The sequence below is a fragment of the Cicer arietinum genome, chromosome 7, assembly GCF_000331145.2.
Source record: "Cicer arietinum cultivar CDC Frontier isolate Library 1 chromosome 7, Cicar.CDCFrontier_v2.0, whole genome shotgun sequence".
NCBI lineage: Eukaryota > Viridiplantae > Streptophyta > Magnoliopsida > Fabales > Fabaceae > Cicer > Cicer arietinum.
Window position 1 is genome coordinate 51,537,481 of NC_021166.2, and position 22,438 is coordinate 51,559,918.

Here is a 22,438-nt window from a genome sequence, read left to right on the forward strand (position 1 = left end):
GGATTCAAGTTCAAACTCTAGTGAAAGAGAAAAACTATCGTCACAACTAATATATTGACATCAGCCTATCCAAAGAAAATAAAACAAATCTACATTTCTTTACGGGAAAGCACCATACAATTGATCTCAGCAATCATAGTTGGAGGCCAAGAACACCGATATATATTAACTGAATGTTATTCTCTATTTAGGTTTCATAATATACAATAAACAACTACAACAATTAAGTCTTATCCCCCGAGACAGGGTCGGCTACATGGATCAAAAGACAACGTTCGTGTTGAACATGTCTTTATTCAAGTTCCATATGCAGCAGCTTAAATGAAAACCAGAAATTATCTATTAAAGATCAATGTCTCATTGCGAAAGTGCCTTCCACAGTTTCAAGCATCAGCAACAGCTTCAGCATTAGCATCATTATTCAGATTGTCTGCCAAATCAAAGTGACCTCGTTAGAACTTCTCAACTAAAAAAGACAAAAATAACAAAAAGGATTTTTAAAAAAGGAGAATATCCTTAAATAATAATGGGAACAAGAAAAAAAATGACATACTCATGCTCACGGCTCGAGCACAGACACGCACACATAAATATATTACTTGCATGTTTGTACCTGGAATTGTTGACAACCACATATTTAAATCCTCATCAGTAAACTGTTGAGCTCCTTTTGCATAAAAAATTTCATAAATCTTTCCTTCCCCCCCATAAATTTCAATATCTTTTTCATTTAGTGGTGGTAGTAGAGCAATTGGAAGTGAGGGGAAAAAATTTTCACGCGTGTCAAAGGCTAGCAGTGTTGACAAATCCAATTCTTGTCCTGCAGGAGCAAGTTTTCCATCAGCAGTATTTATATTATAACCTGGCTGGCTGATGATTTTTTCAGAAGTATCACCGTTAACATAGTTCACAAATTCACCAGGATGTGGTGTGTGCAAGTGCAATACCTAGCTTTTCCAATGACAGACACGGTGGATTTTGCCCGAAAGGTGGCTCCTGACTGCTCGAGCTTTCCAGGGAAGAAAAATATGCAGAAGTATCAAGAACTTGTACATGCATGCAATTACTGAGATCCTTCGGACTGATAGCTGGGTTGTCGGTCACACCTTGCTGCTCAGAGAAAAGAGGGCGTTTTCCTCGACTATTTTTAGTCAGAGACACATATCCATTCATATGCTGTTCCATTGCATTAGCTCGCAGTTTCATAGATTGACGATATTTCTGAAACAGTCAACTATATACAATTCACTCATGATTCGAATACCTCATGATAATGCATAAACAATATCTATAGTGGACGACTACGAAGAACAAACCTGTAAATAGTTCGAAACGCTCTCTTTTGTAAGTCCTTCCACATCCATAAGCTGGAATATTTTCTTCGGACGAGCTTCACACAAGAAAGAAAGCAACCATTATTTTTACTTATATCTAGTAGCTACTGCAGAAATCAATAAACAATACGCGAGTTCAAACTAACCATTGATTCCTGCTATTTCAACAGCTTCCAAGAACTTCCTATGTAAATCATCAGTCCAGGTACGCCTTTTCCTTTTCGAGAGAGCTGAGTTATCTTTATCGAGAAATTCTTGTTCTTTACAATTTGCATTATGGAGAGACGACTCTCCTATATGCATGGACGATCGGCATTCGAGACCATTGTTGGCCATAGTTACCTCTGACGAATACCACCAAAATCCAGGTACTTCTTCCATGAATATTGGTTCATATCTGTTCCACACTGCAAATCGCCAAAGGCCCTGTAGATCGGAAAACTTAACTGGTTTTCTATAACACAATTTAGCTCCTGTAGATAGAGCTCTTGATATGGAAGGAATGTCATCATCATAAGAAGTTATAACTACAGATGAAAATAATGTGTCAGATAATGGTTGACCTCGTGACAGCATATGAGGCTTTGAGTAAATAGAAGCCAAAGGTAATCTTAAAACTTACTGAAAGATGGAACATCAGAGATTTCTCTCATTTTCTCTGTGAGATCATATATTTCCATGTCTGGCAACTGAGCCTCCACAAGCACAAGGTTAACCTCATTCTTCTTATCCCTGATAATGGATAATGCTTCGGAAGCTAGTGTAGCAGTCATAACTAGTAGGGAAAAAATGTAAAAAGAAAAACTATGAATACATCAATCCAACAAAATGTACATTATACATTGCGAGATTCATAAAATTTATTAATATTTTGTTGACAAAAAATGGAAAGAATATCCCAACAGTTTAGCCTCAACATGCAAAAACAATTTTCATGGCTTATACTAAAATAAGTTATAAAATTATTTGATGATCTCATTAGAGCAAGACACATGCATACATTAATCAAGAAATGCTGTTGGCTGACAGAACAGAGTCATGGTCCGTTTGTTACAGTTTCTTTTCGAAAATAATCACATTTACGATTTTTGATCCGTTTGATACAGTTTAAAAATAAATAAGCATCTAAATTGCTTCAAATGAGAAGTTGTTTTGAGTAGTTTCTCATATAAATCATTTTCGATACATGATTTTTTTTTAAAAATTATTTTCATTATGGTGGATAAACACAAAATAGCTTCCTTTTTTCTTGAAAATCTCTAAAAGAAACAATCTCTTAACTATTGATACCAAAATCACTTTTTCTATAATTTGTAACAAACGGGCTCTCAATGAATAAGATCAATTAGTCAACAATGAAAAATCATATAGACTTTTCAGGTTTATAATTATAAGAGCTAGCAATATGGAATATCTGAAACTTTAAGGTTTAATTTAAATCTGAGTTAAGTTGAACAGAATATTAGCGACAAATATAAATATTAAAAACAACTTTTAGCTTCCAAAATATATGTTCAGTGCAAATTACCCTCATATCCAATAGAAAGAAGCATTTTTGATACAATTGCTCGGCATGCCGAGTTAGCATCCACAACCAAAACTTTGACACCAGCTACTGGACCTTCATATGTCCTCAGTTCCGCTGACTGGAACTCGTAAGACTCCATGATAGACGAGAGTATAATTCAGAGAAATAGATCTGGGTGCAAATATTTGTTGAATGAGAGTAGGAAACAGAAGCTTCACATGTAAAAGCATCATGCTCAATTACTATGTTCTTATTTGCAAAATGACTTAGCATTATTCTTTAATCAATAAAACCTAATTCCATCAAAATAAATAAAGTTCAATGTAATAGAAACAGAGAAAGATGAACACGTGAAGAAGAAATTGAGAGAGAATCTAGAATATTCTAATTTCAGTTTGTTAGGAAGTTACAATCTGATTTGCTATAACTTGATGAAAGAGCTATTTATACACTTGATTCCCTAAATGTTTTCAGTTAGGACAGTTGCTAACTCAGCAACAGTTTGTTACACAGTTTGTTAAAATTAACTAGAAGTTACTTTCTATTATCTCTATTATAATGCAACAACTAGTTACTCACTTGCATTTGTTTGACTCTATATTGCAGTAAAAACAGACAGAAAAGTATCAAATTACCATCAACTTTCATTGGTAAAGTTAGTCATGTAATTCCAAAGCAAATGTCTGATTATGAATGACCAAAACTTTTGCATTTAGTTTCCAGTTTGGAAATTTTGCTATGACAAAAATAGGAATTCACCAGCTGTAACTATTCAATAATTTGAAATTATAAAGCACCAGAAGCATGATTTGGAAAATTGGAAACTTGAAGGAGCAAACAAAACAAACATTGTTGCAAGGTCAAGTATAAAAGAATGATTTTAAGCTACAGTCTTAGATATGAACTCCTACAGCTAAAAAACAAATCTGGAAGACCTGAAGATTCAGTGGAACAGAACAGACCTAACAAACTGCAATGCTCTAAGTAAGCAATAAACATTGCACATAGACTGGTGCAACATGATAGAACTATAGAACTAGATTAATATAAGCACGGTCCCCTTGCAAATTATATTGCTTTTCAAATTGTACGAGACACTTGAAATCTTTTGAACTATATAAGCTTACTGAGCATCTATGATGCAAACATATGATTGAAGTATCAGATACAGTACATTTCCAATAAAAGTATTTGCATATTCTTGAAAAATGTAGATGAGATGCATCTAAGATACAATATATAGAAATGCTTAAGAAAAATCATAAAATTTCATAAATAAATTATTGTAATTAACAAAATCCAAACAAACAATGTATTGCTTTTATATTACTTTATAAAACTAGAACACAGTTCCTGTCGGATATTGCTTATTTCAACTTTGGAATAAAAATCTAACTTAAAAAGAATACTATAATTATGCAGCAAACATAATTGCGAAAAACAAAAATATGCAACAAGCTTTTATTTGCACAAATATGCATCAGGTATAGGCAGAGAATAAAACTGTGCATTTAAATGGACACATAATCACACACACATACACAAAGATATTGTATGAGCATTAACACTTCCCATGGTTTTAAATTGAGGTTGTGGCCGCAATTGCAGTTACACTGCAAACGTTTATATTGCACAAAAATGTGGTTGATGCAGCCCAAATTGCAGTTGCGATACCGTTGCGGAGACTTCAAAGTCTGCTATACTGTCGTTGCAATTGCAGTTGCGGACCTCAATTTAAAACCATGGCACTTGCACAAAAAACAAAAGGCAAAAAGAGTTGTGACTCCCATGTTAAAGAAATTGAAAAATGAAAAAGTCAAAGAGGTATCCCAAACCCAAAGTGGTCTGATTGCATTAGAATTAGATAATTATTTTTTCAAAATAAAAAGCTCAGATACTTGACGGATATATATAGGCCAGGTACCCAAGAGAATTCATATTGAATATGTAACTGATACCAATACATTAAAGGAGTCAAAGTACAATTGTAGCTTCCGAACTGAGCATAAGTCAAGTTTTTGAATTACGTGGGATCCTGCATCAGCCTAAAACAGCCACGCAGCCATAACTACAAGTAAGACCTTGTCACAACCAATAACAACACGATCACAGCACAATTAAAACCTTGTTAACAATTATCATCAAAGTGGAACACACAGAATCTGACACATTCATTGCACTCATTTCATTCCGAATAAATCATCGAAGATTAATTATACGATTTAAACACTGATATAAAACAACGCAAGGCAAATAAACAGACCCAAGAAATTGAAGAAAAAAAAACAACAAACAGCAATAAGATCCACTAATATGATGATTAGATTAGCGTATTCAATTCCCGTACCTGGGCAATAAGAGAAGCGGCGGAATAGATGAAGGCATAGGGTTTGTGACTTGATGTTCCATTTAAAACTTCAATTTTCTCGATTTGCTAAGAAGATCTGTCAATAAATGCTTACTGTTTTTGATGGCTAATACATTGAATGAAATGAACAAAGAAAATCTAATACAACCTTAAACCCATAACAAGCAGAGAAGCTCCACGTCAACTCCCTTTTTTGGCGTTTTAAGAACTTTAGCATGGAAAGACGGAGTATGCTCTTCCAATAAAGTGCTACTCCTACCCCACTCCAATCATCTTTAACCTGAGAGCTCTTAGAGAGTCCAATGATCGGCCACTACGCTAGCCAACACCTTGAGGCATCAGGTTAAATTGATTGAGGCCAATTGTAGAGTATGTCTACCTCATCTTTTCAAGTATCAAATCAATATCCCTGCACAAGGTGTAGCATTACCATTGATTAGGATCACAAAATCTGAGAGACCAAAGATCAACCATCTATATAAACATGGTGAGAGGAGGAGTGCTGAAATCTTGCCTCTTAAACTCATCTAGGAGCAAGCAAGATGAAAAATAATATTTGGTTACATAAACTTACCTATGGTTCTGCTTAACAGTAAAAATAATTATAAGGCCTGCAAGTCAATTCAACACTGCTATCACTTCTTTAACATTCTCCAAAACTCTTAATGGTGCCACGAAATCCAAAGCACAACAAGTATGAGTTAAATAAAATAAAAGGCAACATCTCTATGATTCTGATAAGTTAGAGCTCGAAACTTTCCTTTTATTTCTTCGAGTCCACATTTCAAGGTCCGCTACCTTCATTGTCAAAGTTTTAGACAATTCTTCCATGTGTTTTCATTGATTTCTAACTTTGGTTGATCGATATTCCAATAGAACTCCATAAAAATTATCTGGATACTTGTTGAGTTCGGTGTAGCTCGTTTTTCATTTTCCCAAGAAGTGTGAAGTTGAATTTTGTTCCTCTTCTTAAAATCCTTCATTTCCTATAAATCTAAAGCAACAAGATTTACTCTTACACTCAAACTTTGCATTAAAATAAATACAACAAAAACAAGGATACAAGTAACTTTAACATACACAACCCTCTCTGAAAAACAAAAACAAAAACAAAATCTTGACCATCATCTGTATCACTCTGACAATACTGTATACGAACTTCTACCCCCTTTTTCCTTCAATTTTTTGTCCTGGTTGTCATTTAACTAAATGCATCTTCAGAAAGAAACAGTAACAAAGCAAACCAGATTTAGATCTCATTCCAAAAGAGATGGATAAATGATAAACAGCTTGTATTTTCTCAAACTATTATGTGTCTGTGTCAGTGATGTGTCTTGTGTCCGTCACTATTTTTGTGTTTCGTAGCTACTCACTAATCCATAATGCATACCCCTTCCCCTTGCTAAACCCTAACATAGTTATGCTAAAAAAAAGCCACACACAAAGTTCCAATTTAGAATCACCAACTAAATAGCTAATTGTTCGTACTTCTAAACTAAAAACACTTTTACCATGAATTTTCCCTATAATTAATCACCATGACATTAATGCTTTTCATCCCATCACATTTGAATCCATTTTAACCACTGATAAAAGTTCATTAACCAAACTAAATTTGCACAATTTTTTTGATTTTATAATTAAGAGCAAATGCAGATAGATAAAAAGGCAGGGCAAAATGGGAAAGACGAAAAAGTAAAGACCTGTTGGTGACTTGAAAAAAGGAAATCCTAGAAAGTCCATTGATCAATGAATGATTGAACGAACAGAAAGCTATGTTCTTGAAGAAACCCCAAATTGAATTGAAAGCCAGATCCTAAAATAATAATTCAGAAAGTAATGTCGTTTATTCATTCATTCAATTGTATTTTTTTTTTTAACAAACATTCAATTGTATTGTTAGAAGGGTTCTAAATTGGGATTTCAAAGGGAAGAATAAGGAGGGGAAGAGGATGAATATTAAATAAAATTAAGCACTTTTAAATTTATTTTTCGAAGACTAAAACATTTTAAATTTAATTAGAGTTTAATTTTCAGACCATCACTGATCACTGATCATGGGGAGAGAAGTGAAAAAAAAAATCTTGGTCATATTTCTATTATTAGTAATAACTTTATATCATTTAAATAAATTAATTGGTAATTAAAATTTAAAAGTTATTTGAATTAATTATTTAATTTTTATCGGATGATGCAAGTAATGGTTACATCTTTTTAAAAATTTAATTAAAATTTAAAAAGTCAATACATTAAAGTATGCGCATGTACTTGTATTTGAAACACGCATTATTTGTATTTGAAACATGCTCCAATGTTGATAATTAAAAAATCTAAAAACTAACAATCTGAAATAGTCATATTTTGAAAACACATGTGTTAATTACAAATAATTTTTTCACCTTATTAAAAACTCAATGATGCTTAGTCAAAAAATAAAATAAAACTAATGATGCATTTTCTTTTTTGAAAAAAATCGAGGATGCATTTACATCTTCCTTTCTTTACGTAGCATAATTATTGTTAATAAAATTGGTGTCTAGAGTTGTTTTAAATTTTGCTCATCTAGATCATTCTTTCCATTTTTTTTTTAATTATAAGTTATCTAGATATTCTTTGCTTTTTTTTTAATTATGAGTCAATTAAATGGTGTTGGTTTTTATAATTTGCCATCAATTTTGATTTCTTTCTTCCGCATTTGAGATCCTTCTCCACATACTTTGTTAATTAAACTCTTCAATCTTATCAATGAACTTAATTATTTTATCTTTTCGGATAACTTTTCATTTCTTTTGCATAAAACATGGTGAATTTTTTCTGCACTATTTTTCTTCATTTTTTGCATAATTTGTTTAAGAAAAATGTTAACATACGACTTAAAGGTATATTTTAATAATTCAAATGTAAAAATTATATCTTGGAATTTGTCCATTTTAGTTTTTGAAAGTCCAAACATTGTCTTTTTAGATAAAAAATTTCTACTTTGGGTATCATTAGAACACATGTTTGCACGACACTTTGTTTAATGTTTTAATTTCTTATTTAACGAAGGACTTTTGTTTATGCTTTATCTCTCATTTCTTCTCTTTTCAACCTGTATTGGTTGGTTTATGCTTTATAGATTTGTAGTTCTTTGTGGAAGAGCAATTGCGGTGTTTGAAATGTCTGAGTCTGACCTACAATTAATTTTTTAGGCTTAAATCTGGCCTACAGTCTATCATAGGTTTTTTTTTCGGTCTGGTCTGACTTTTTAAAAAGTTTGGTCTGATCTGACCTTTTTAAAAGTCTGAAAGCCTATTTAAAAGCTTTATTCACATTAAAATATTTAAATGTTATATTTTACATTCTTTTTAAATAAGTTAAACTAAGTCTTTATACAAAAGGGAAACTAATAAAATTATAATCAAATCTAATAAAATAATAACTAACAAGTCTGCAACAACCTTCCAAGAAGGCAAAAAAGCAAAATGAATCTATAATTAATCCCTATATACATATCAAGTCACATGTTTTATTCATACTAATTTAGATGATGCTCTCGACATAGCAATATCAATGTGTATATATATATAATAAACAAAAAATGATTTTTAAAAAATCTAAAACGAACACTCTTTAACCCCTAAAAAATGATTTTTGGTTTCAAAGAATAGATTTTTTCCTGAAACAAACGCATCAATTATAACATCTCAAACAAATATGGAACGACTAACGAATATGAATCGCTACTGAATATGAAGCGACTACTGAGTGATTGTCTAATTGATAAACTTTAAAATATGAAATAATATTATTAATAAATAATAATAATAATAATAATAAATATCATTAATAAATAATAAAATATATATAGATTGGTTTGTCAGGCCTAATAGATTTTTTTATAAGTCTGACTTATTTAAATAAATAAGCCTAACATTTTTATTAAATAGACCAAGTCAGATCTTAAATAGGCCATGTCATAAACTCCTGACGAACGATTTAGCCTATTCCTATCTCTATTAGTGGTTAACAAAAATTATTGCCATATTGATATTGATAGATACTTTTTAAAATGTGACAATATGAGATGGGTGTTCATGACTTGTTAGGTGACACGTCATATATATATATATATATATATATATATATTTATTGTGTGTTCCTTGGTTGTCAAAATTTGAATTATGTCCCTATAATTCTAATAATAGATCGTTGTTTATGTCTCTATGATTCTAATAAGAGAGTGTTGTTTGTGTGTGTGTATGCAACTCATCAATGAAAAATCCAAAATTAATGAGAAGAACAAATAAGATCTTAAAATTACTATATTAATCATTTAGTTCTTTATTTATATTTATTTAAATGTTGAAAATTTGTATAGGAAAAAAAAGTATTGTTGCTTTATGAAAAGGACCTATCAATGGCAAACATGTTTAGTTTTTTTGGTTATATTTTTGTGTGTCTTCGTGTATGTTATTTTATTTTGATTTATTTGTTGCTCTTCACAATTTTGAATATATTATTCTTGCTATTTAAAATGTCCAAATGAAAATAGCCAACTTCAAAGAGTGCATATTGTATTCCCAAGTCTTTGTGTTGTCAAGGATAGTCTCAACTGAAAATTTATCTATCACAAGTCCAATGTTATCTCCAAAGCCAATGGCTCTTTTTTTTTTTTCGTTTGCAAAATATGAAATAACATCTTCAAATTTCAAATCCATGATATTGCATTTCATTTGAATTTTTAAGATAACCATTTTCTATTTTGAATATAGTTCTCCCAAAAAACTTCAAGATTTATAAATAAATTTATGTTTAGATAAAGATAATATGTATCATCGAGTACATATGAATGTGTTATAACTATCTATCCTATTTATTTTTGGCATTTTGTAAAATAGTCGTTTTGAAGTTAAAGTGCCTCCTTAAAAAATTAAAGAGTATATATAAATCTGATGATGACAACACTGCATACAACACTTCTCTCAGAAAAAAAAATTAATACATGCTACAACTTATTTAAAATAACATGTGTAAAGTATAAACTGATATTATAATAATCCACTTTCGTTTTTTGATTAGTTTTCTTATAACAATTTATTAGTTTTTATAACATGTTGGATTCATATATAGTGTTTATATCAATTTATAATAAATTATATTTTTTTAATCACACTCAACTACATAAATAATTGTAAATTTACTTTAGAAACTAAAGTAATTAAGTGATAAGATGAAATATAATAAGATATATATGTATAATTTTTTTAACATCCACAATGTATATCAATTAAATCTAAACTTAAATTATTAATCTTTTTATTCTTATTATGTTTACTTGTTGTAACCAATAAAGATATGCAAACAAAACTCACAATATCCAAGTTAATAGTCTAAAACTGCAATATGCCTACAAATAAGACAATTAAAATGTCCAAAATACTTAGGACTTCAGAACTATAACGTTTACAATTTCTAAATTATTGATTGAAATTTGTAATAGATCAATGCTACTTTATCAATCTAGATCAAAACAAACACTGCACCAAGACAGATAACTGAAAAACACCAAACGATGAAATTACGAAGAAAAAAAAAAACTAACTTTGTGTATAAACTAGTTATTTAAATAAAATAGAGAGAAATATTTTAGAGTGATTCTAGATCAGAAAATTGTCCTAAACCACTCCTCACTGATAAAAGAAAACGGAAAATATAAAAAAAATTATTTTTATATTATGTTAAGTCACCTCACTTTTATAATAATATTTTGAAATTAACAGCGTTACATGATAAATTAGTTTTTATTAATAGACTCGATCCTTCGACAAGACAACCAAAGTCTTTGCATAAAACCTAAAAATAATAATTACTTAATATTATTAAATATTGATATATATATTTAATGATATTTTTTTGTTGTTGAGATTTTTGTTGTTTTTCTCTTCTCCAAGATAAAAAATATAATATACAAATAAAAAATAATACACCAAATAAAAACCTCCAAATCATTTTCTTTAATTTTTGACAAAAAAAAAAAAAACTTTTCTCTCCTACACAAATAAAAAAATATACACCAACCACCATAATTAATTATACTATATATACAATTGATTCTTTTTCAAATACGTATAAATTATCTATAAAATATTGTTATGGACAAAAAGCTCTACATTACAAGTGTCCCTACTATACATTACCGGCAAGACAAGGCACAGCAATAGTACCCACCATTTGGTGTATGTCCCAAATTGCTGCATGTGGTTAAGAAAGTATCAGACAAATCCGGGCCCGTATTGATTTTGGTCAACTCACATATCGTCTACTAAACGACATGCTTCTGTGTTAAAAATTAAAAATACTCCTCAAACCATATCACAAGATTCATAAGTTTCTCTATCACACTCCTAATAACACATAAAATATACACAAAACCCATGATTAAGTTAATCATTAAGAAGCATCCAAGCTTTTACACTTTTTTGTCTCATTCCCCTTCCAAAACTATTATTTCAATATTGTACAACCACCACAAGTTGTATATTAGTCCCTCAACTACTGTCACTAAACCTCTTTCAAAATTCACCCGCATGAACCACCCCTTATATCTATATTATTAATTACATAGCATGATATTATTGAGATCTCCACCTAGAAGCTACCTCTCTCCTTCTACTTCAACCACACCCTTTTATATATACTTCATTCCTTCCATTCCCTCACTCTCACGCTCTTCAATTCTCCACCAACCCTATCATTCCATTCAGTACTTTTCTCATCTCTCTTTATATAGCTTATCAATAACAATCATCATCTTAGTCTCATTGCAATCCTTTGCTATTCCAAATAAATTGCAGTCAAATACATGCAATTTTAATTGAATTTTTTATAGAATTGCAATAACACAATCAAATAATACAACTGATACAATAGTAATTGAAATCTTGAGAGATTGGTCTCTCAATTTCAAAGCCACACAACAAACACCAACTATATATTATTTACCTCCTTTTGAAAAATGAGTATGGAGGTGCAACTAAGAAGGTTCAACTCAACGGAAAGAAGACCAAGAATGTTAAAAGATTTTCTGAGCGAGAATCTAAACTCATGTTCCTCAAGTGGATTCAAATCACTTCCTAGAAGAACAATACCAAACGACGTCGTCACACTCACACCAAATGCAAAATCAACAACATTTCAAACACTCATAAAAACCATCAGAAACAACGTCTCATTCTTCAAAATTACCAAATCACCCTCGTCAATGCTTTCACTACCACGAAGCCTCTCACGAAAATTATCATCAAACAAGAGAAGAAGAAACAAAACGTGCAAAGGAGAAAGCGCAATTGAAATCCAAATCAGTACGGTTAAGATTAAAGATATCATACGGTGGAAATCGTTTCGAGATTTGCAAATTTCTGTTGTTCCGTCACCGCCGTTAGATTTTCACCGTTATGTGACGGAATCGTCTACGGTTACTACTGTAACGACTTGTAGTAGTAGTAGTAGTGCCGGCGGGTCTAGCTGGAGTGACGGTGATTTTTTAACTGATTCGTGGGACGCACAAAACGATGTCGTTGAAGTGGGTAAAAAGAATTCGTTTTCATCCGTTTTCGTCGGCGAGGATTTGGTGGCGCCGTTCGTTGGGACCAAGGTGAGTAATTATTGAGTGCAATGCATCTTCCAAAAATTATTGTGTGTCTGCATTTGATTGATTGGCCTATTTTGTTTTTGTCCTTTTCTACTATTATTATTTTTTTAAACAAAGGTGCTTATCATCATTTTATAAGCAGAAAAAGGATCGTGAATTGTTATTGTAATTTTAGTTTCAATGAATAATTAATAAGTATTATTGATTTGGTTATTTTATTACACAAATGTAGCTGCAATTCAAAAATTATTACAAAATAACGACTTGTATTAGTTTTATGTGCAAAACTATTCTAATATGGTGAATGTTCATTAAACTTATTTATGAATTATTAATTTATTTATATTTATGAATGAATCAAAAACTATGAAACATTAAAACATCGTTTAATAAATGAACCGTTAACACAAAATGAAACAATAATTTTCGAAAACAATTTATATGAGCAGCACAATTCAAATACTCGCTTCTAGCTTCGATTTATAAGGTTTCGTTGGTGATTTTTAGTTTTTGTTGTGAAATTTTTAAAATTTAAAATTTATTTATGTTTTGAGTTTTTAATTTTAGTTTTGAATTTTTAATTTTCAGTTATAAATTTTTAATTTTAGTTGTTATTTTTCTTGAATTGAAATTACTCTATTTTATGATATGTTATTACAAATTTATTAAATATAAAAAATATTAACATGTCAAAATAATTAAAATAAAAAATATGAAAATAATATTAAATTTTAGTTTTTATATTTTTATTATTGCTTAATTAATTAAAATGTGATTGTTGAAAAATATATTAAAGAAATAAAGGATATTTGAAAATTTAAGAAAAATGTTGGTTACATTTCTGAATTTGAAAATTATTTTTTCGTCAAAAAAATTATATATTTTTTATTGTAATTAAAATGAGTTAGACGATGGTTGGTATCTATTTTATTTTCTGTCGGTGGGAGGATGCAGGGGCTGTTGCACAGTACTTTTTTATTCGGTTTATTAATGCATGGTCAAATTCCTTCAAAAAAAGGAAACTATGGTCAAATCAATACATTCTTACTTTATTTATTTTTTATTTCACTCTCATGTTGTAAATTGTAATCGTGATTCTGTGTTTCTGTGCTGAATTATCTAACATAAAACATTACATCAAAATAAATAAATAAATAAATAAACACATGATTTTTCATAATGTGTTTTGCTAATTAGTAATTATTATAAATTTATAATTATATAACTCTTGGAAAAGTTTTTGCAAATGCATCTTGCTAATTACTAACTACAGTAAAGTTTTTAATTGACCTTCCTAAAAAAACTATTTCAATTGACCTGGCTACTCTTATTTTTTATTTTCTAAAAATTAAGGTATGCTAGTACATGTTAATTGGTGCTATTTGCAATCGCAGAACACAACTAGTTTACTCCAGTGTTAATTTAATTTCATACAAACTAATTATTAGGAATGTTGTTTTGACAGGAAGAATTGATTTGCCAAGATGAACAGCATAGTCCAGTTTCAGTTCTTCAGGTTGCAGAAAATGAATTTTCACTCTTTGACCAAAGTCTTGCCAATATTGAAAGTAAGTTTCTCCTTTCCTTTCAATTATTTCTTTTAAGTCATAGTAATTCATTAATTTTTCCAAAAAATAAAGTCATAATTCATTGACCAATGCATTCTAAACCAATCACCACAATTAATAATTTTGCAATTTTGGAATGTTCTACTAAAGTTAAATTCCAATGTTCAGCTATTTGATTCTTAAGACCAATCAAGACAATTAACAATTTCTTTCACTTGGATTATTATCCTATGGATACAGAGAAATCTTTTGCTTATAATTTTCTTTTGAAACATAGCATGATTGAACTATTTTTTAGAGTGATACCAATAATATTTGAATTTGGAACAGGAAGAAAACAAAAAATCAGACAAACTGCTGATAAATTTGAGAGCCTTGCAAAATTTGACCTTGCAATTGCAAGCTTAGATGGATGTCTCTCATTGGATGAGAATTCATACTATGATGAAGAATATAAAGATTATGATAAGGAAAAGGAGGAAGACCAAAAAGCTAAGAAACAAGATTGGGTTGAGGAAAGGGCAAATCAATTGCTAGATTGTATTGAAGCAACAAGTTCATCACTTCAAAATTGTGATGACAATTTAGGTACAGTTCTGTTGGATTTTTTCAGGGAAGAATTAAGTGGTAATAGAAATCAAAACAGGAATGATGGGGGGTTTGAGTTGGAGATATTGAAAATAGCTGAGGATTGGATAAATGGGTCATTTGCTAATTCTTATGATATTGTGCATGTTAATAAAGATGCTTATATCAAAGACATGGATAGGAGAGGTGGGTGGAGAAGGATTGAAGAGGTTCAAGAAGATTTGGTTTTGGAGATTGAGGCAGCTATATTGCATAGTTTGATTAATGATATTTTGGACATGGATGGTTAATGGTTTCTCTTTCAAAAGTTCAGAGGCATGTTTGGATTCGCGGCAAATCTGACAAAGTCACAGTTTATTATCGTGATTTTGGCAAAAGCTGCGCACTTTGGAGCTTCAACGAAATCATTATGCTACTGTGATTTTGTCAAACCTGTGATTCCAATATTTGGGCCTTTTGCCTCTCTTCTCAAACAGAAATGCTCTGACTTTACTGCATTGTCGCACTGGAAAGCCCAAGAATGTCTTTTCCATTGGCACCCACTGATATAAGTTTTGCTCCATTCTGTACTGGATTTGTATTCTCTGGTCCCTACATTTAGGCAAATATAAAGGGTTTCTCTCTCTTGATTGTACCCATCAAATTTCAAGCCAACCACAGAGTTTGCCTAAATGCAAAGGAAATGCAAGAAAACAAGTTTGGATAATTTTGAATCCATGATGGACCACTTCCTCTTCAAAATTGATTTATACAATATATATCAATAGTTATCAAAAGTTGGTTTATTGTGGACTAAAATTAATTTGGACCAAGTTCTAGCCATCCTATGAGACCCTCACCAAGTGCACATGGATGGCCTACTATGTGGTAATTTGGGATACAAGTCATAGTTCTTGAATGAAAGGGTGACAAGAGAAGCTATATAGGGGGCTGTAATGGGTACCTAATGTGTAATGGGTACCTAATGTGTAATGGGTACCTATGTAACTATGTTTAGTTGATGACTTACGATCTTTTTAGTGTAGTAAATTAATTGATAGATCTCAAAGCATAGCTCATGCCATCTTTTGTAATAGTGCAGCTACTTTGGAAGTAATGTAAAGAAGTTAATAAATATTCCTTTTAGACATCTCTTTTCCTGCTAATGTTATTCACAAGTTCAAGCAAAAGATCTTTCTGCAACTATTGCTAAAATCGTATGTCTTAAAAGAAATAGTCAATTGCACATGGAGAAATTATTCAATTCAATTAAACTTTTCCATATTTATTAAAATAATTTTATCTTGTGTGTAATTGTAATACTGAATTAATTTACTGATACCACAACATGAATAGTAGATTTTATATTAACAAAATTAATTCCTTGAAAAAATCATTTAATGTTTTTTGTAATCTATTATTATTATAATCGATGGTATAACTAAGGGGGAGAATATCTTAGGCCGTCCGCAAGAGATCTATGGTCTGATCTACTTAAAGTCTAACTCGATCTATTTAATAAAATAATTAGACTCATGTTTTTTAAAATCTATTCATTTAAATAGATCAAACTGATATTTATAAAAAAAAATGTCTATTAAACCTTATAATCCGGCTTATATATATATTATTTATTAATATTGTTATTTGTTAGTAATTTAGTATATATAACATTGTTATTTGTTAGTAACTTAGTATTTGTTTTTAGAAGGTAATAATGTCTTTTGCTTATTGTTAATTATGAAGTTCTTTTTATTTTATTTGTAATTTTTTGAAGGATTTGTTGCAGTTTGTTAATTATGAGGTTCATTTTGTTTCTTTACTATTTTTGGAACGATATTGCGGACTTACTGATTATAATTTTATTAAATTTGGTTGTAACTTTAGTTTTCCATATATTTATTATTTTATTAGATTATCTTAAAGGTCTAGTTTAATCTATTTAAAAAAATATAAAATATATTATTTAAATATTTTAATTTAAAATAAACTTTTAAGTCAAGTCAGACTTTTAAAAATGTTACGTAAAACCGAAATAAAACATATGATAGGTGATAACATCTACTCCATTAATAAATATAAGCTTATGAGGAGCATAATGTGACAGGCTGCAAGCTTTATAACCAAACTGACCAAGTTCGGTTCATTGAATGCTTTTTAACCCATTACACAAGCCGAATAAGAAGATGGAAAACACATAACCGTGCGAACAACCAAGTTCAAACTTCTGATATCAAATTCCAAAAGAAAATAAATGTCTTGATTGATTCAGTTAGAGTATTAAATGTTATCCATTTATGTTCAATTTTTAATTGTAGTTGCTTTTTGCAGATGCAAATGCGTGTCAAACATGCATGTAAGAGAAGATTTATTCCAATAGTTAATACAAAGATGACACAAGTTCAAAAGTCTATAATTGAGGTTATCCCATTTAAATGGTTATTGTATTTGAGAAAATGCATATATATGTAATTTCATACCATTTAGAAACATCCAATATTCTAAGAAAGTTTAAAGCGACTATTGATGTGGCATGATGTTTCGAATGTGGACAAAGTTATATTACATTTGTTCGAAAATATTTTGGTAAGCTTGGATAAATATAATTATATGGCGTTGTATAAAATTTGTATGTAACGTAAGATTATGTTTGACAATTGGTAACTTTTTATTTTGTATTATTGTTAACGAATTATTGAAAAGTTGATTGTGACTAATGAAGTATTTACAAATGAAGTAGTGATGGAACCATTACTTCGAGCACCAGGTGGATACATTAAAGGAGACAAATTTGTGTTAATAGGACAAATTTAATTGCTAACAATCGATTATTGATATAGGAAAACAAAAAACTTGAGGTAAGGATATGACAAGTTAGTTTCAATTACAAGAAATGAAGCAATTGTTAAGGCCATAAAAACATTCAGGCAAAGCAACTGATGTTCTCAATGTCGTGGTGGAGGATCTTGAAAGGGCTAATGATTACCATCAAACATCAAATTTATAACTCGACTTAAAGAAAACCAAGAAAACGTGTTGATAGTGCATTAATCTGAACATCGTGGATGAAGTGTTGTATGAAAATGAATAAGAAAAGCAAAGCAAAGTAGTGTGATCCAAATTACCTGTGTGTTGATTGTTTAATGCTATGTAAAGGTTATAATATTTTTTTAATATACTAATGTTAATGACATTTATAATGTGTTACTTATTTATAATTCTTGATACACAATGATAATTTAAATCAATTATTGCATTCATTGGACCGAGATATATGGCTTAGAAATATGGTTTGTGATGGAAATGTTGGCTCTTGATGGCCACAATACTGTTTTGAGTTGTCAAATATATTCAAGGCAAGTCATTGAAATCCGACCAGATCAACACTAGCTTAATGCAATCATGATTTATGTTATGTTATATTACAGATGATTTATATTTGTTATGATACTGTCAAAATATCTCCCAACACTATTTAAGTTCCACATAGTCAAATAAAACACCTTTATTGTTTGTTACTTGTAAGTTAGTTGAAATTTATAAGTTTTGAAACATGTTCAAATATTAACCAAACATGTCAAATAATTAAACACTTTTAAAAGAAAGGGTTAACCACTTTTGTTTTTGAGCTTCAACTATAGGTTATTTGACTCTTCTTTCACATTGCAACAGTGAATTGATGTTGATGCAAACATATTGTTTTCAAGTTCCACATAGTCAAATAAAGTACCCTTATATATTATTTGGTATTTGTAAGTTCGTTGAAATTTATAAGTTTTGAAATCAGTTCAGATATTATCCAAATTTGTCAAAGAATTAATCACTTTTGAAAGAAAGGTTAACCACTTTTGTTTTTGAGTTGGAATTGTTGGTTATGTGACTATTCTTTCACATTGCAATAGTGAAATTATGCAAACTTATTGTTTTCAAGTTCCACAAAATCAAATAAAGCACTCTTGTTAGTTGGTACTTGTAAGTTGGTTGAAATTTATAAATTTTGAAATCAGTTCAAATGTTAACCACATTTGTCAAAGAATTAACCACTTTTGAAAAAAGAGTTAACCACTTTTGTTTTTGAGCCGGAACAATAGGTTATTTGACTCTTCTTTTACATTGCAAAAGTGAATTGATGCAAGATTATTGTTTTCAAGTTCCACAAAGTCAAATAAAACACCCTTATTATTTGGTACTTTTAAGTTGGTTGGAATTTATAAATTTTGACATCAGATAAAAAGTTAACTAAATTTATCAATTAATTAACCACTTTTAAAAGAATGATTAACCACTTTTTTTGAGTTGATATCGTTGATTATTTGACTATTTATTTAAATGGTAAAAGTGTTAATTCCTTTACAATATTGGTTAATTTTAACTTTTAGGTCAAAATGTCTTGAAATACCATATTCTTAAAAATGTAGTTAATCATTAAAAAAATTTGGTTAAATCTTTGACGGTATTATTTAATTTTAACTTTTAGGTCAACATAGATTCAAAAAATGGTTAATTCTTTGTTCTATATTGGTTAATTTCTTGACAAGATTGATTTATTTTATGTGAATGATCTTACTACATCTTTATGTTTTAGCACCGTAAATGCCTATAAAAAAGAGAAAAAAAATATTATCACTTCACAAAAATTACATCAATAATTAACTAAATAAACATGTAACAACAACATTCTTTGCTTCCCAATAAAACAATCCATTATATTACATTTGCCTACATAATTACAAAATGTGTTCAATCACAACATTTTCTCACAATATAAGTTTCTATTGTCACTCTATTTATGCATAAAATAATTATAGTGTTTTAGCAAGTGTACTGAATTGTTACAAGTAATAATTAAAATGATAGTACCGGATGTCAAATTCAAGAATTTTGTTATAGTATCGAATTATGTATAATTATTAAAATTAAACAAAAAGTTTCTGAATTGATTGAAATAATTTTGAAATTAACAAGAGTAATAGTATCGAACTTTTATAATAAGAAAAATGTCATAGATAAACTTCATTTCGAATTCAACCTTGGTTTCAAATTTGATCCTAGTTATTAGATTTCTTTATTGAACTATTGCCAAATTCTTTTTATTATTCATGCCTTAATTCCTTACCGACAAAACCTTTAATTCCAAAGTAATCTCTACTTTCTTAGTAAATTTAAGATTAAAATTAAGTTTTATAGTACAAGAGTTATCTTATTAAATTATTTCCTCTGCAAATATTTCAATTGGTTTCATGACTTTCTCATCTCAAGCATTCATAAAGTCCAGTTTCGTTTCAAAGTATGAATTGTAAGTGGCAGAGTGGCCTTGCTGCCACGATCCACTGAGATTCAGCCCTAGTCGCTTCGATTCGTCCCTCCCCACCCACGAGTAGCCTTCTTCTTGTACATGTGCCATTTAGGGTTTAGCATATAGCAAAATAGGCCCAGGGCTATGCCCTCCCTCGAGGGATTGGGCGCGTGCCGTCCTAAGGCAATTCGTCCTGACCTGTGCGCGGACTAGGTTATGCAGAGGGTAACCGTACTGTTGATACACCCTTGCGGTGGAAACACTCGAACAAATCAAGGGCTCGTAAACAATAAAAAATATTAAGCACAAAGATGAGAAAAATAATTCAATAAACTCATTCATATAACTAGAAATTAAATCAGATAAATAAGAGTTTTATCTTGTTTCACTCATCCTTAACAAATAGAGTTTAGTTACTCATGACATAGATACAAAAGATAGAAATTAAAGAAGAATTACAAAAAAAATTCATGAATGATTCTTGATAAAACTCCTTCAATAGTGTTAGAACCAGCGTCCTCTGTGTGTTCTCTGCTAGGAAACAAGTCTTTAAACTTCAAAATAGCAACAAAAAAGATATCTAGAAAGTGAGAAGAAAAAAAATACATTTTTATGCATTATGCAGCGTGTCATGCGCCTTCGGCGCAAACATTTGTGCTCAAGTGTACATCATCTGCTATATGACGTTTACTGATTTTTTTTTCTTCCTTTTTTGAATCCTAATTTGGTTTCTATGTATTTATGAAAGTCGTAGCTATGGATCTTAAATTTCATTTGCACTTGATTTGACTCTAATTGGACATCTACAAATTTATATATGTCTGAATTACTCCACATATGTCATATTGTTTTCTCACCAATATTCAGTACTGCACTAAAACAACGCAAAACTACAAAAAATCTCTACTTAATCATGAAAACAAGAACATAAACATTTTGTTAAATCTAAGAACGAAAATCAACAAAATATATCATAAATTAACTAATGATTAAAAATAAATAACACTAAAAACAATGAAAATATACATATGAGTAAAAGTTATCAAATATAATGCCGGAATAAATTCAATAAAAACTATATGGAGCATATTGTGTACATAATTACAAATTATTGCCACCACAACACTTTTTTTACTTTCAACCAACCCCATCACCCTTCCCATATATGCAATGGACCTACCACCCATAACTATCCTATTACCACATTCCTCATTCTTCTTCAAGAAATATTGAGCAAATATTAACAAACAATCATCTAGTAGTCCAAATACATTCAAGTATAAAAAACCATAACCAAGAGCCAAGTCAATGAAAGTAAAAAAGTAGTCTAGCCTGCCAACCCTAATCTATAGAGTATGGATAAACATGTTATGTAGAACCTCTGCATCATTCAAAACCTGTATTCGCAACTCATTTTTATGATGAATTACCAATTTACAAACTAATTCTCGATGGATATCAACATCATCACCCTACACAGATAAGTGTATTAATGTATAGTGATCACAATATAACCACAAATAATTTATATCAATAACATTAATCAGAGACAATTATACAAATTTCAAAAACATATTTGAATATACTTACATTAGTTAATTTTGGCACATGACTCTTCTCAGTGTGCTTGGGTCGGTTATATATCATGTACAAATGTATTTACAGTTATAAATATATACATTGCACCCTACATCTAAATCTGCCACCAATCAACGTGAAAATATATTTTTATCATTTATAAAACATTCAACTTTTTTAACTTATCATTTTTTTTCACCCCTCTTTTCAAAATATTCGAAAGTTTCTAAAGTTTTGAAATGACATCCATAATTTTTGAAACTTTCGAAATAGAAAAATTTCAAAAATTTTCATATTTGGAAAATTTCGAAACATTCCAAATTTAGAAACTTTCGAAACATTCCAAATTTAGAAACTTTCGAAACTTTCCAAATTTAGAAACTTTTCAAATTTTTGAAATGTAATCCTTATTTTAAAAATTTCAAGATTTAGAAACTTACGAAACTTTCTAGATTTGAAAATTTTCAAAACTTTCCAAATTTAGAAACTTTCGAAATGTGATACTTATTTTGAAAATTTGAAACTTCCGAAACGATCAATTTGAAACTTACAAAACTATCAATTTT

The 22,438-nt window shown here is 29.8% G+C and overlaps 2 protein-coding genes across 8 annotated transcripts; one reads left to right on the top strand and one right to left on the bottom strand.

Moving 5' to 3' along the window:
- Positions 1-21: 21 nt before the first annotated feature.
- On the bottom strand, positions 22-7,194 carry LOC101510763 (two-component response regulator ORR21). Of its 7 annotated transcripts, none has more exons than XM_004510817.4 (10): positions 6,934-7,193; positions 5,805-6,224; positions 5,210-5,639; positions 2,863-3,033; positions 1,957-2,109; positions 1,481-1,861; positions 1,317-1,390; positions 948-1,221; positions 554-820; positions 22-430 (listed from the first exon to the last, which is right to left on the bottom strand). In XM_004510817.4, the coding sequence occupies exons 4-10, from the start codon at positions 2,999-3,001 to the stop codon at positions 384-386; spliced, it is 1,335 nt and encodes a 444-aa protein (XP_004510874.1). In that variant the 5' UTR covers positions 3,002-3,033; positions 5,210-5,639; positions 5,805-6,224; positions 6,934-7,193; the 3' UTR covers positions 22-383. The 7 variants fall into 7 exon arrangements, with proteins under 7 accessions (XP_004510874.1, XP_012574197.1, XP_004510873.1 ...); XM_012718743.3 differs by having other exon boundaries at positions 5,210-5,296; positions 5,379-6,224; XM_004510816.4 differs by having other exon boundaries at positions 5,210-5,306; positions 5,379-6,224.
- A 4,577-nt stretch (positions 7,195-11,771) lies between these two features.
- Positions 11,772-16,148, top strand: LOC101510437 (uncharacterized). Its single transcript, XM_004510813.4, has 3 exons — positions 11,772-12,866; positions 14,329-14,431; positions 14,762-16,148. Exons 1-3 carry the CDS (start codon positions 12,228-12,230, stop codon positions 15,307-15,309), a joined length of 1,290 nt encoding a protein of 429 aa, XP_004510870.1. The 5' UTR covers positions 11,772-12,227; the 3' UTR covers positions 15,310-16,148.
- Positions 16,149-22,438: the final 6,290 nt, after the last annotated feature.